Source organism: Pollachius pollachius (genome assembly GCF_949987615.1).
Source record: "Pollachius pollachius genome assembly, chromosome: 3".
Lineage (NCBI taxonomy): Eukaryota > Metazoa > Chordata > Actinopteri > Gadiformes > Gadidae > Pollachius > Pollachius pollachius.
The window spans coordinates 37,661,958-37,674,457 of NC_136936.1; the positions used below are offsets into that span (position 1 = coordinate 37,661,958).

General features: G+C 53.2%; 1 protein-coding gene across 1 annotated transcript in view; it reads left to right on the plus strand.

Annotated features, from left to right (window-relative positions):
- LOC307072570 (cyclic AMP receptor 2) overlaps positions 1-12,500 on the plus strand; it is a gene marked incomplete at its 3' end in the record, with an annotated part of 32,805 nt that overhangs the window by 8,799 nt on the left and 11,506 nt on the right. Inside the window, 3 exon segments of the mRNA XM_079731912.1 lie at positions 4,026-4,115; positions 4,875-4,913; positions 11,257-11,335. Of these exon segments, the coding sequence (XP_079588038.1) occupies positions 4,026-4,115; positions 4,875-4,913; positions 11,257-11,335 (208 nt within the window).

The window sequence follows — 12,500 nt, forward strand, 5'->3', positions numbered from 1 at the left end:
GCCTTCATCAACTCTGAGCACACAGGGTTGTGTGTGTGTGTGTGTGTGTTTCTGTGCATGTACATGCACATTTAATCTACAATGGGTCTGGGAGAGTGGGGAGACTGTTGTTTTCGCGTGCGTGTGAGTGTTTGCGTTGCATTTTGCATGTGTGTGTGCCTGTGTGTGTGTGGTTATGATTGCATGCCTTGTGTGTGTGTGTGTTTGTGTTTCTGTGTGTGTGTTGTGGATGGAGGTGTTTGCTACGGGCTCGAAAAAAAAACAAGTAGAGGAAAAATGGGGGGAAAAAAGCCAGGCAGCACTCTAATAGATTGGAGCTTAGCAAGAGGAGAGCGCTAGGGGACTACACACACACACACACACACACACACACACACACACACACACACACACACACACACACACACACACACACAGCCACACACACATGGACACACACACACACACACACACACATATACACTCATACATAGACACATTCACATGGGCTACCTACCTGATTGTGTGTGTTTGTGTGTGTGTCCGTGAGCATGTATGTGTGTGTGTGTGTGTGTGTGTGTGTGAGTGTGTGTGTGTGTGGGGGGCTGCTTTTGGGGTGCAGGTCTGAGCTATGTGTTTATGCAGAAGGAGCGCGACTTGCGTTTCGCATCCTCAACATGCATGCACAATTACCGGCTGCAGCCACCCAAACCCCCTCCCACACACACACTCACCGCGCACCTTCAACATGCACACACGCAGAAACACACACACACACACACACACATTCACACACATACTCCCAAACACCTCCCACATCCCCTCCCACACCCACACTCACACACAGCGCAAACCTTCGACGTGCACACACGCCGACACACTACACGGACTCAGCACCATGAACGCACACACCCCCACACACACACAGACAGACATACACGCACACACACACACACACACACACACACTGGAAGACGCACTTTGAAGGCGGAGGGTGATGGTTTATGAATGAACAAATCGCCGGAGGAAGCGGAGACCGGGGGTGGATGAGCGGGCGCGTGCGGAGCACAGGCAGCGGGGAGAGGGAGGCGGGGGGCGGGGGGGTTCTGTGGCGGGAAGCACATTACACACACGGCGTGCGGTGCACAGAGGACACAGAGATAGAAATGAAATGGGGGGTTGAGAGGGGAGGCAATGAATTCAGCTGCGGAGAAAAAAGGAGAATAGATCGAGCCTTGAGAGAGGGGGGGGGGGGGGAGACAGAGAGAGAGATAGAGAACTATATAAGCCTGTGTGAGTGGATGTGTGTGTGTGTGTGTGTGTGTAGTGGTCCTGCTGTGCTTCATTAAGACCATGTTGTGCTGCGCTCCGGACCTCGTCATCTTCCTCTCAACGCTCCGCCACTCCGCAGACTGCTGTGTGTGTGTATGTCTGTGTATGTGTGTGTGTGTGTGTGTGTGTCTGTGAGCTCGAGCTTGTGTTTGTTTGTGTGTGTGTGTGTGTATGTGCTTAAGCCTGTGTGTATGCATGTGTTTGTCTGTGTGGGTGTTTTTGTGTGTGTGGTTTTGTGTGTGGTGTTGGAGCCTGTATATATGTGTGTTTGTGTGTGTGCTTAAGCCTCTGTGTGTATGTGTGTGTGTACGTGTGTGTGTGTGTGTGTGTGTGTGTTTGCACCCGCTTGAGCCTGTGTGTGTGCTGGAGCCTGTGTTTGTGTGTGCGTGTCTCAACAATCGATTTCCTGACAAGCCTCCTCCCCTTGTCGGCAAGCCGCAGATTGGCAGCGCTGATTTCACCATTTGTATCCTCTGGTCTTTCTCTTTCACTTTCTCTCTCTCTCTCTCCAGCACCCTTTCTCTCGCTCTCTCTCTTTCTCTCTCTCTCTCTCTCTCTTTCTCTCTCTCACCTACATCTGCGTCGTTCCTTTGGATATCTCTCTCTTTCTTTCCGTCTCTTTAAAGCTGCCCAACCCACTCTCTCTCTCCCTGTCCATTCATTCGTATAGTCTCACTCCCACCAGCTTTCCGTTCTATTTCCAACCACTCCACAGCATTGTCTCTCACCTCCCACACATTATCACACTTCTGTCCATCAGCGAGGCAGACGGAGAGAGAGACAGGGAGAGGAAGTGAGAGAGATACGGACAGCGGAGGGGAGACAGAGAGAGAGTGCGGGAGAGAGAGAGAGAGAGAGAGAGAGAATCAGAAATACGATACCCCTCGGAGTAGGAGAGAGCAAGCGTGTGTGTCTGTGTGTGTGTGGAGGGCGATCGAGTGTGTGTCAGCGGCTCGTCTGTCGCTCGATTGACCGCACTTGGAAGCAGTCAGGGCAGGACTTCCACTCTATTGACCGGGGGGCCGTGGCTCGCTCTATCAAGTATTGACGCCCACACCCCGAGACCCCGGAGCACACACCTCATCTGCACACACGCACGCAAACATGCACGACCACACGCAGACACACAGACACAAGCACACAAACACAGGCACGCACATACGCACACACACAGACACACGCACACACACACACACACACATGCACATGCACGAACGCACGCACTCACACATGCACTCCCATTCACACGCACTCACACACAGCCGCAGATATGCACGCACACATGCAAACACACAGAAACACAGAGACACACGCCACTCGCACACACACACACACATGTACGCAAACGCATACACACACGCACACACACACACAAACACACCCACATACATTCACGCACGCACTCCGTTCCACACACGCACACACACACACACACTCACAGACAGCCGCAGATATGCACACACATGGGCACACCCAACATAACATAAAGCCACAGACAAATGCACACACACACACACAAACACAACCGCAGACACGTGCACACTCAACATAATGTACAGCCACAGACAAACGCACACCGATACCATAAATAACATACACTGCTGCTCACACACCCAACCACAGATACACACAGCCGCAGACTTACAGACACACACACAAACATATGTGCAAACACACTAATACACAATATGCACAAGTTAACATATACACTATTCACATGTGCAGACACTCACACAGACACACATTCTCACATAACATACACCACCGCAGCACCAGCACACACACACATACAGCCTCAGTCCCAAGGCACACATGTGCTCATTTGAACAGTCAGACACAAAAACACACAGTCATCCAAAGACACACGCACAGACTCGCTGGCAGTTTCAGATGTGTTGTGATGTTCCATTATATCCAGCTGTGGGTTTGAGGGGGGGGGGGGGGGGGGGGGCATGTTTTGATCCAATTAATTGGTTTTCCTCCTGAAATAGAAATAGACACAATATATATTTGGGATAAAATATGTGTTGGAGTTGACATGCCGCCATTGTGTTTTTCAGTTTCTTTCAGTTATACATTTACTTGTTATTACTTCTATACGAGTACTGTATAAGTGCGCTACTTTGCCTTTAAACTGTGTTTCTCCAACCAGGAGAAAGACAAAGTGCTTTATTAAGTAAAAGACAATGGACCCAACACAACATGTCCCCACATATTTGACATGCAGTGCATAATACTGGACTCCAACCGCTCACTACAGCGGCCCGGTCTCCACGGCCAAATAATATGCTTTGAGTTCTAGGGCAGATCACTTTTAGTGCGCTCTCCGTGGTTTGGATTAGCACACGGCTCATTCAATCATTTTAACGGGCTCTGCTTACGCCACCCTCCCTCAGATCAGAGCAATGTAATTAGGATTGAAATTACCCAGGCCAACTGGAAGTCTACTTTTATGGGCATCTGTCTGAGCCCCAAAACCAGTCTGGGCGGATTCCGCTCTGAGACAGAGAGGACTCGGTCACGGAATATAGATTTTTACTTTGCTTAGAAGTCCATGCAGATCTGGTCCTTCATTGAAGTAGTAATGAATCTCCTTTCTTTCTTTCTTTTGTTTCTTTCTTTCATCCTTTCTCTTTTCCCTTCTTCCCTTTATTTATTTTCTTTTTTCTTGTGTGTTTGTGTGTGTGTGTGTGTGCGTGTCTCGCTGAGCGCAGATTGTACCATGTGACCGCCTGGGGGCTGCCTCTCATCATGGCTGTCCTGCCCTTGCTCAAGGGCTGCTACGGTCCGGCGGGAGCCTGGTGGTACGTACAAACTGACAACCTCTCCGTGCCTGTCTATCGTCAGTAACGAAACAACGTTCCTTCTCTCCAATTAGCGGTGATGAAACAATAAGTAAAGAAATAATAATAATCAAATTTTCTGTGCCCCCTGTGCTCTTTGAATGGGATTTTTTTCCTTTACCCGATGCAGTGTTCTAAAATAGCCAATTACTGATCCATCCCTGGGCAGCAGGAGAAACTCTGCCATTAAAAACAGTGTGGGGGGTGGGTGGGAAGGGAAGGGGGGGGATTTTTATTTGTGTTTGCGAGGCAGCTCAGACGGAGAGGAGGAGCGGGGAGGAGGGGGGAGGGGGGCGGTCAGAGGGAGGGAGGGAGGAAGCGGTGCAAAGCAAATTGGGACATAGCCTTAATCTCTGGGCTCCGTTCCCTTCCCTGCTCTCCCTGCTTATTAATAGCTGCAGCTGCACGTTGTTTCCCCTCTCTCTCTTTGTCTCTCTCTCTCTCTCTCTCTCCCCCTCGTTTTTTCCCCTTCTCTCGCTCTCAGTCTCTCTCTCTCTCTCTCTCTCTTCCTCTCTCTCTCTCTCGCTCTCTCTCTCACCTTTTCCATCTCTGTCACTCTCTTTCTCCCTCCATCTCTCTCTTGCTTCTTTTCCAGCTCTTGCTCTTTTTCTCTTCCACTCTTTATTTTACTCACACCATTCTTTCTCTCTCTATCTCTCCCTTTCTCTCTCTGACACTCTCTCTCTCTGACTCTCTCTTTCGCTCTCTCTCTCCCCCCAGCTGGATCACAGACAATCACGTAGCCTGGAGATTTGGGATGTAAGTAGAACCTTTCAGCCACGCCGTCAACCCCCCCCCCCCCCGCCCCTGCCCTAACACACACACACACACATATACACACACACACACACACACACACACACCACAGATTCCCTCCTCCCCAGAGGGAGAGAAGCGCGGTGGGGGCTGGAGGAGGGGGGGAGGTAGGTCTCTGTGGAGAGGGGTGAAGGGGTTGTGTGTCAGGGGAGCATGTGGCGCTCGCCCTCCCCCCTGCTGGGGCCAAGATGTCTCTCGGTGTGTGTGCGCGGGCGTGTGCGCGGGCGTGTGTGCGCGGCCGTGCGTGCGACGCGTCTGCCCGGCCAGATTGAGGGGGAGTTTCTCCGCTGTGTGTTTAAGCGTTTAGGACAGCGGTGAAGGATTACCGCTGTACGCCGCTCACTCCAACCAGCCCCCAGTCTGGAGGGGCTCTGCCAATCCCCCCGTGCACACTTACACACACACACGCGCGCACACACGCACATGCACACACCCGCACACACAGCCTGCAACCCAAGGTAATCGCGTTGCTGCTCGCAACATCAGCAGGGAATCAATCTTGCTAAACAAATAAACAACCGCGCACTCACACACACACACACACACAGACACACGCGCGCACACACACACACACACACACACACACACACACACAATGTCGGCGCTGCTCGTAGCTGCCTGTGTGCTGACTGTGTGTGCATTTCACGGTGGCTGAGGTGAAGCGTGTGGTGTTGGCTGTGGTGTCGTGCGCCGTGAGGGGAGTGTGTGCGTGTGTGTTTGTGTATGTGTGTGGGGGGAGGGGCGGGCTGCGGAGGATCAGGGAATCTTCATTAGCGGTAATTACATCAAACCAGACGAGAGATTAGAGACCAGGCCAACGGGCCGACAGGACACACACACACACGCCCACACACATGCGCACGCACACACGCACCCGCAGCCAAACGCACTCACACACACAAAACCAGACCCATGCACACGCAGACATATACACCTCACATGGCGTGTTACTCTAGTGGTGGGTATGTGTAAGAAGGGGCTTGGTAATGGTGTGGATGGAGATGGGGGGTGGGGGTGGGTGGCTACAGCAGTGCGTTGAGAGGGTGTGTGGTGTATGTGGTTGGTTTTGAGGAAGTGTGTGTGTGTGTAGGGGACGGGGAACGGGAACTGGGGTGGTGAAATGGAGTGGGGGGGGGGGGGGTATAAAGGGGAGATGAAAGTGTGAAGGGCCGGCGGGTGCAGGGGGCGGGGTCATGGAGGGAAGGAAGTGGGCAGCAATGCAAAATGGAGATGGCTCCCTGCCCACCCCACCACCTTATCCCCCCCCCACCCCCCTGTGAATCCACCCCCACGGCCTCCCAGTCTGTCTTCATCAGGACTCAGCCGAGCATGTCGACAGGACGGCAGGGAAGGGTGGTGTGTGTGCGTGTGCGTGTGCGTGTGTGTGTGCGTGTGTGTGTGTGCGTGTGTGTGTGTGACAGCTTCAACCCTCAAGAGCGAGACCAGAACGAACAGGGCTGTGGTGGCAGGGCCAGTGGGGGGGCCGGGTGGGGGGGTGCTTGTGTTCTGGATATCCAGGGTTTGAGTCAGCACGCGCAGCACCCAAGGTGAGCCCAGCTGAGTCACCAGCGGCCGTCAGCGGTTTTTTTCTTCTTCTTTTTTCTTTTTTTTTGGAAACGTTATGCGCCATGGCAACAACACACACACACACACAGACACACACACATGGACAGGCGCGCACACGAAGAGGAACACATGGCGCCTGTGTCCGAGAATCTGTCCTGCATCGACGAAACAACAGCAAAGGAAAACTGGAAAAACACCATGCGATAGCGCCCGGGAGTTAACCCCTTCATCCACCCGAACACACACACACACACACGCACACACAGACACACCCCCTGCATGGTGACAGGAGGTGTTTTGTCAGGGGCCAGGTGAGAGCCGGCCCCGTGTCGGGCCCCGTGTCGAACCTCGTCTCTGCGGCGGCTGGACGCCCAGCCTCTCAGCCAAGGTTACTCGCGGTCGACTTGGTTTCACTTGAAAAACAATGATGCTGCCTGCCACGGCGCGCACACACACACACACATAAACATAGACACACGCACACACACATACACTCCCACATGCACACACCCTGCTCTTTGTTCTTCGTTCATTATTTTCCTCCCTCCTCTTTTTTTTCTACTTCTTCTTTCTCACTCTCTCTCTCTCTCTGTCTCTCTGTCTCTGTCTCTCCCTCTGTGTCTTTGTCTCTCTCTCTCTCTCTCTCTGTCTCTCTGTCTCTGTCTCTCCCTCTGTGTCTTTGTCTCTCTCTCTCTCTGCCTTTGTGTGTCTCTCTCTCCCTCTCTCTCTCTCCCTCTCTCTGTCTCTCTCTCTCTGTCTTTTTCTCTCTCCCGGTATCGGTGCTTCTCCCTCTCTCTCGGGGTCTCTCTCTCTCTTTATGCACGGCCTGCCCTGGAGGTGGTCAGACAGGTTGATGGTGACGTCTCGCTGTGTCTTCCGCCCTCCCTTTATGCCGCTTTCCCTCTCTTTATTTTTTTTCTCTCCCCTTCTTTTTTTCCACTCTTTTTTCTTTTCAGCAGTTATTATTTCCGGCTGAAAATGGACCGCCACCCAGCGCTCCCATCTCGCACCGAGCACTTGAATTAAAGCCGCTTTCATGCAGGCCGCGTTCCTCCGAGAGGGAGAGAGAGATGAAAAACGAGAGAGAGAGAGAGCGAGAGGGAGGGATGACGAAATAAAGAAGAAGAAAAGGAGGAATAAAATTGTTGCGGGAAAAAAAAAGAGGAAGTTGTAGCCTGTGTGCGTGCGTGAGTCCGTGTGCGTGCGTGAGTCCGTGTGTCTGCGCGGGTTTATGGGTGTGTAGCGTCTACCCAGAGTTCCCCTGATTTCGGCTCGCCTCCCTGTGTCTGCCGCTGTTTTCTTCAGATCCTTTAATCCCTCTGTGGCTATCTGTCTTCCTGTCTGTCCTCCCCTAGTCACCTTCCATCTGTCCGTCTCTCTCGCTCGCTCCTCTCCCCCTCCCCTGTCCTGTTTTAACCTATCGCCTTCCCGCTCACTTTTTCCTCATCGCTCTCTCTCCCTCTCTCATTCTCTCTCTACGGTCCTGACCATCTTGTCCTCCTTTTCCATGAAAAAGGGACGTCCACGTGCCTTCTCTCTCTTCCTATCCCTCCCTGTCCCCCTCCCTCTCGATCTTTCTCTCTCCTTCTCCCTCTCTCTCCCTCCTTGCTCTTTCTCTCTCGGTTCCTCTCCCTCATTTCTCAATCTCTCTCTGTGTCCCTCTCATCTTGCTCACTCTCCATATCCCGCTCCCTCTCTCTCTCTGTCTCTCTCTCTCTCTCTCTCTCTCTCTCTCTGTCTCTCTCTCTACCCCTCTCATCTCTCTCTCCTCCCTCTCTCTCTCTCTCTCTCTCTCTCTCTCGGGGTAGTGCTCAGCTGTAGAGCACGGTGGACTCTAATGGCAGATCATTATCATGCTAATTAGAGCACTTTGTAGCTGCCGCCCGTCATTCTCTACCTCCCCCCCTTCCTCCCCCCGTCCCTCCCTCCCTCCCATCTCCCATCGTTAAAAGGCCACCCCTTAATCCCTCCCCCCCCTTTATCCTCCCCACCCCCTTTTTTTTGTTGTTTGCCTCCATTTTGCTCTCGGTCTCTCGGTCTGTCAGTTTCTCGGTCTTTCTCTCTCTCTCTCTCTCTCTCTCTCTCTCTCTCTGTGTGTCTCTCTTTCTCTCTCTAGCTCCCTCTCTCGGTCTCTCTCTCTCGCTCTCTCTCTCTCTCCCTAGCTCTCCCTGCACCCTCCATCTCTCCGTCATTAACAGGAGGTGCGCTGGCGTAATTGGACGCCGTTTATTCCGGAGAGCGGGTTATTAAATCACAGCGAGGTGACGCTCGTTCGGGTACCCCCTCCCCCCCTACATCCCCCCACCACCACCACCACCACCGCACACGCAACGCACCACCGCACATCCCCCACCACCACCACCACCGCACACGCAACGCACCACCGCACACCCACCACCACAACCCACCACCAGTGCACACGCACCGTACACACAACACAAGCTCCGCAACACCACGCAGCCGCCGCACAGCTCACACACAACGCAACACTAACATGCAAAACGCTCCAAATCACTCCCCCCTATACAGCGACACACGCACACACACACACAGAAGCTTTCTTGCTGGAGCGCAACACACACATGCACACGTACACAAAAACGTTTGCGCACTATCAGCAGCCACACACACACTCACACAATACTCTGCTCGCAAGAGCGCACACACACACACACACACTGACACACAAAGAATAACGATCGTGGCCGAGTGCCACACAAAGACACACACACACACACACACAGAAACGCACGCAATAACGTTTGTGCCGAAGCACCACACACACTCACGACACACGCTCAAATACACACACAGGCACGCACGCAATCAAAGCTGATTTTGCTTGTATAATTGCCGTGGCGCAGGGCTCGGGGGAAAATGATGTATGCGCTCGGCAGTCCTTCCTCTCCCATTTATGTCTCCCCCCCGCACCCTCTCCCTCCCTCCCTCCCTCCCGTTCGCCGCTGCGCTGCTCCCGAAGCCTCCCCTCCCCCCCCCCCCCCTCTCCCCCATCGCTGCCTCTGAGGCACGTTGTTCTCCGTGAAGTTCGCTGATTTATCTATTTATTTACCATCAACATATTGATTTATTTATCCATCCGGCGACGTATCTATATGTTTTTATATTTATTCCCTCGTCTATTTATTCATTCATGCGTTCTACAAAAGGGTGAATATATTCATGGAGGGGATATCGGCTTATTTTTTTTTTCAGCTTGCTTTTAGTTGCCGCCTGTGATGGGGGGGGGGGGGGGGTGATCAGAGTGAGGGGGACAGAAGGAGGTGGGCAGGGGGGGGGAGGGTAGGGGAGGTGAACACAGGGAGGAGGTAAGTAGGGGTAGGAGGGGGTCAGGAGGAGATGGGCAAGGGGGTGTGCAGGGGGAGGTGGGGGCAGGGGGAGGAGATGGGCAGGGGGAGGTTATCAGGGGGAGGAGGTGTGGGCAGGGGGAGGTGGGCATGGGTGAGGAGGTGGGCATGGGGGGCTGACCAGGGGGAGGAGGTGGGAAGGGGGAGGAGGTGTGGGCAGGGGGAGGTGGGCATGGGGGGCTGACCAGGGGGAGGAGATGGGCAGGGGGAGGTTATCAGGGGGAGGAGGTGTAGGCAGGGGGAGGTGGGCATGGGTGAGGAGGTGGGCATGGGGGGCTGACCAGGGGGAGGAGATGGGCATGGGGGGCTGACCAGGGGGAGGAGATGGGCATGGGGGGGTGATCAGGGGGAGGAGATGGGCATGGGGGGGTGATTAGGGGGAGGAGATGGGCATGGGGGGGTGATCAGGGGGAGGAGATGGGCATGGGGGAGGGGGGCAGGTCATTGTCTCTCATCCGAGAGCTATTCTCCCCACTATACCGCACCTTGTTTTGTTTGTTATCTTGTTTGTATTTTGTCCTTTTTACTGTGATTGTTTTGGCCCTATCTCGCGCCGACAATTAGGGCAGCGATGCTCTCGTCAGTCAGGGTCTGGCGCGGTCTTTAATGCACGCGTGTGTTCCCCGTGTAGCTAGTTACGCGCCTGGCCGCTTGGATGGACTCTTCACTGGGCTGCTGGCACCACTCGTGCCCCCGGGACCCAGGGGTGGGGCCGGGGCCGGGGCTTGCCTTCCTCTGCTTTTTATTTTTTTTGTCGTCCTGAAAACCTGTCTGCTGTGAGAGCAACACAATGGCCAGCGTTGTGATTCTAAGGAGGGGCTGAAACTCCTCCGAGCGCGGAACAAGCTCGGTTGCGTAACACGGGGCTGCCGTGCCCGTGAAAAACCCATCACTCTCCCACACACACAGTTACACACACGCACACACACGAGCATGCACGCACACACACACATACGCACAAACACCGTTTGCTTTTATCTCTCTCTCAGACACCTGGCATGCTGTCTCCCCTGTGCCTCCTACAAATGTTCTCTCCCTCCCCCCTCTCACCTTACACACACACACACACACACACACACTCACTTTTGTGTCATGCACACGCATCAACACACAGCGTCCAACACCACACAATAAGCAAGAGACTTGTTCTGTCGAAAACTAAAAGTTACTTCTAAACAAAGAAATTATTATGTTTGGAGTATTTTGAGAAAAACATGACTTGACCGATCAGTTTGGGATGACTGCTGTTATTGTTGTTGTTGTTGTGACTTGTTGTCACGTTGCTAACCCACAGTTGGAGAACATCCATTACAGCTATCATTATCCGTCTTTTAATGTGTGATATTATTCCGCAGATGGTATGTTCCTCTGTTCACCCTCATCGTCCTGATGATCTGCTGCTACGCCAGGATCATCTTCGTGGCCAATCGAAGGGTGAGTTCTGAAGCCCCGCCCTCTCGCGGACCACATCCAATCAGCATCCCAACACCCCTCTAAATGGGTCAGGGCAGGACAGAGTGCAGGCAGGCCATTAGATGAATCTGAATCTATGGTGACCTTTTAAGAGATTGGTTTGAATTGGTCTCCAAAATCACACTCCTTGTGGTCTGTGTGTGTGTATGTGTGTGTGTGTTTAGAGGTGTGTCTGCGTGTGCGTGTGTGTGTGTGTGTGTGTGTGTGTGTGTCTGTGTGTTTGTAGGAGTGTCTGCATGTGGAGGTCAGTGTGTTTGTGTAGGAGTGTCTGCATGTGGTGGTATTTGTGTGTGTGCGCGTGTGCACATGCGTGTGTGTGCCCGCGGTATTGGCAAGTCTTCCCAGGTGCTTTGATGCACGGTCTGCATGCGCACAAATGCAGAGCACGTACTGTACGTGCGCGTAAGCGAGTGGGTTCCCCTGTGCACATGGAGCTCGCGCTCTGGAGGTTTGGGCTGTCAGGAACAAGAACGCTGTTGCCTCATCAGTCTCTCTCTCGCTCTCGCTCTCTTGCTGTCACTAGTCTGGTTCCTCTCTCGCCCGTCCTCTCTCTCTCTCTCGTAGCTCCAGCCAGGGTGTAGCCGCAGCCCGTAGGCCACATTCCAAAGGGTTCACATAGCTGCCATTCCCTGTGCCTGACTACATCAACACACACACTAACTCACAGACACGCAAACTAACACAAACACATGCAGACACACCTCCATCCACACACCCACACACGTTAACTCACAGACACACACATCCACACACACACACACACACACACACACACATGCACTCACACACACACTCACTCACAGACAGACAGACACACACACACACGCACACATGCCGACAAACCTCCATACACACCCACGCACATTAACTCACAGACACACACATATACATACGCACGCACATGCACTCACACACGCACACTCACTCACAGACACATGTATACACAAACACACACATGCACAAGCTGATAGACCGCCGCGCACACATTCACACATCCACACACACACACACACACACACACACACACAAACATACGCACACAAACACGTGCAGACAAACCTCGACCCCACACAAACACAAACAGACACACACACACATACATGCAGACACACAAACAAACACACAC